The sequence below is a fragment of the Solanum stenotomum genome, chromosome 5, assembly GCF_019186545.1.
Source record: "Solanum stenotomum isolate F172 chromosome 5, ASM1918654v1, whole genome shotgun sequence".
Classification (NCBI taxonomy): Eukaryota; Viridiplantae; Streptophyta; class Magnoliopsida; order Solanales; family Solanaceae; genus Solanum; species Solanum stenotomum.
Window position 1 is genome coordinate 12,388,736 of NC_064286.1, and position 2,564 is coordinate 12,391,299.

The 2,564-nt window shown below is 36.7% G+C and overlaps 1 protein-coding gene across 1 annotated transcript in view; it reads left to right on the forward strand.

The window, feature by feature from the left end:
• Positions 1-1,364, forward strand: part of LOC125865838 (cationic amino acid transporter 9, chloroplastic) — a 22,411-nt gene extending 21,047 nt beyond the window's left edge. The window contains exons 7-8 of the mRNA XM_049546098.1: positions 946-1,035; positions 1,137-1,364. Of these exons, the coding sequence (XP_049402055.1) occupies positions 946-1,035; positions 1,137-1,280 (234 nt within the window). The 3' untranslated portion in view covers positions 1,281-1,364. The remainder of the gene's footprint in view (positions 1-945; positions 1,036-1,136) is intronic.
• The last annotated feature ends 1,200 nt before the right edge of the window (positions 1,365-2,564 follow it).

Below are 2,564 nucleotides of genomic sequence, written 5' to 3' on the forward strand. Positions count from 1 at the left end.
GGGGGGGGGGGGGGGGGGGGGGGGGGGGGATGTAGTAGGGGTTACTAGATGGGGAATCAAACCCTCACCAACAAGGTGAATGTTTAGGTAGTCAACCAACTAATTGTACTCGTAACTTAATGTGTGATATAGAACATAATTAGTTACCATTCCCCCCCTCCCCCCAAAAAAAATCCCAACTTTTAGCTATGTTTGTAGCTGCAATTGCAAAAAAGTAACATAAAACGACTAAAGAAGCATGAGCCATAGTTCCCGTGCTGCTAATGTTAAATGCGTAGATTATCCAATAGCAACCATTGACATCTAAATTTTAGCCAAGAAATCTGGTGACTTGCCATTTTAGAACTATACTTTCCTTACCATCCACTTTGCCATCTAGAATGAACTCATGACTAAAACCATAATAACATCCTTTTAAGATTACTTTAGTGTACTCTCAGTATCACTTAAAATTAATACATCATCGGAATGAGGCTGAACCACCCATGTGCTGTGGTGTTGTCATTCAGTAACTTGGAAGCCATTTATGTTACTCTATCCCCGCCCTTCCACCTTCCCTTCCCCGTTTAATTTTTGAAAATAAATTTTTTGACCCGCCCCGTCCTTCCCTGTTTAAGCATCGCCTCGCCCCGCCCCAGTTGCCATCCCTAATCACAAACTTGTAAGGAACAGTGAAGGTAGGACTTAGGTCACTAAGTTTTATCTATTTTAGGGTCCAATAGTAAAATGACATTGCAACCCTCATACATGCATCATATTGGGAAGAACAAAAAGAACCACTTAAGCCCATCAATAGAAAATATTTACCTATATGCATTGTTTTCCAAATTTAGGTTATATTTTGTCAAACGGAATATAGCATTGTTTCTAAATTTCAGGTTATATTTTTCCAAACAGTATATAGCATTGTTTTCTAAATTTCAGGTTCTCCTTTGTTCTTCACAGGTTTATACTAGTACACCAGGATTTTCTTGCCCAGGAGTCCCCATTCTGCCGACTGTTTGCATCTTCATCAATATATTTCTCTTTGCCCAGGTTTGTTTACAATGCTTCATCCATTTCAAATACAAATCATCGGATACAATAAGCTAAAAAGATTGGAACCAGAGTCATTTTTCCATTTCCTTTTCTTGCAGTTGCATTATGAAGCATGGGTCAGATTTGTTGTTCTCAGCATTGTTACAGTTGGAATTTATGCAGTATATGGGCAATATCATGCCAATCCTCTAAGTTTAAACACATTAATCATTTACCAAAAGGCACCTACAGAAGCTGATTAATGAAACCTCTTAATGGTTTTTAATGTACCTAGATTATAATTTTATCAACTGTAAGTATCTTGACGCTATTCTTTCCCATTCAAGCCACACACAATTGTATTCGTCGAGAGTTGTTGTACCATGGTGTGTATATATGTAAAATTATTTTGTAATCTTACAACTTAGTGTTGTAGTAGGAAATCCTGGTGCTGTTTTGAATAACTACACTGTAATTGTACAACACCATTTCCCTGGTGGATTTCAATGGAACTTTGTTGTTTACTGATAAAAAAGTACACGTGATCTTATTGACATGGGACAATCACAACTTTGTAGACTCATATATAACTTGCTTATGGTTTTCATATCACATTTCTAGATTAACAGCAACAGTTTTCTGGATTAGTTGCAGATTTTGAGGACCATGGTCAGGGAGTAGCTTACTTAGGCCCATTTGGCCATCTAATTTAGATTCCAATTTGAAGTTTTGATTTGAAATTCGTGTTTGTTTATGACATTTGAACAAAATTGAACTTCAACTTGAAATTGTGATTTGAAATCTCAAATTCACCTAAAAGGAAGAATTTCAGTTCCAAGTTTGTGATTTTTTTTTTTTTTTAGAACTTGGCTATAACTTTACACCTTTTAAAATTACAAGAAAGAATGATAAAATTAGGAGAAGAAAAGTAACCCTAAGACAAGAAGCCCTCTTACAGTTGCTTTATGCTCCACTTGTCACGACCCGCCATGTCATGACACCACATAAGTTCCACATGGCACAAAGTTGCCCATGTGGAGGGCTTACATAGGAAGAAGGCTAATCTATAGTGGAAAGTTCTGGAGAAATGTGAGAATTTCTCATGTAGAACTTAGAATATCATAGATTTTACATAGAAGATCATTAGAAAATTCTAGACATGTAGATAGTTCTAGAAAAAGGACTACTTTGTAAATATGTAGGGGCTTATGTAATAATTATTATTTACACTTTAGCCCCTAAGTTAGTAGTATAAATAGAGGGGCATCCATTTATAAATTCATTAACCAAAAATCAATCAAAGTTCTCTACACAATTCTTCCCAACAATTTTCTTTTGTTCTCTCTCCCATTCTCTTAGCGATTCCTAGAGTTTTAGGTTGACTTGACATAGCAAGATCGTGAGCAAGTGGTCCAAGAACGTGAGCAGTGTGCTTAGTAGAAGACTTAGAACGTGACAACGTGGTATCAGAGCAAGATTGTGAGCAAGTGGTGTAAGAACGCGAGCAAGTTGTCAAGTGTCGCACGTGTGCTTAGTATAAGACTAAG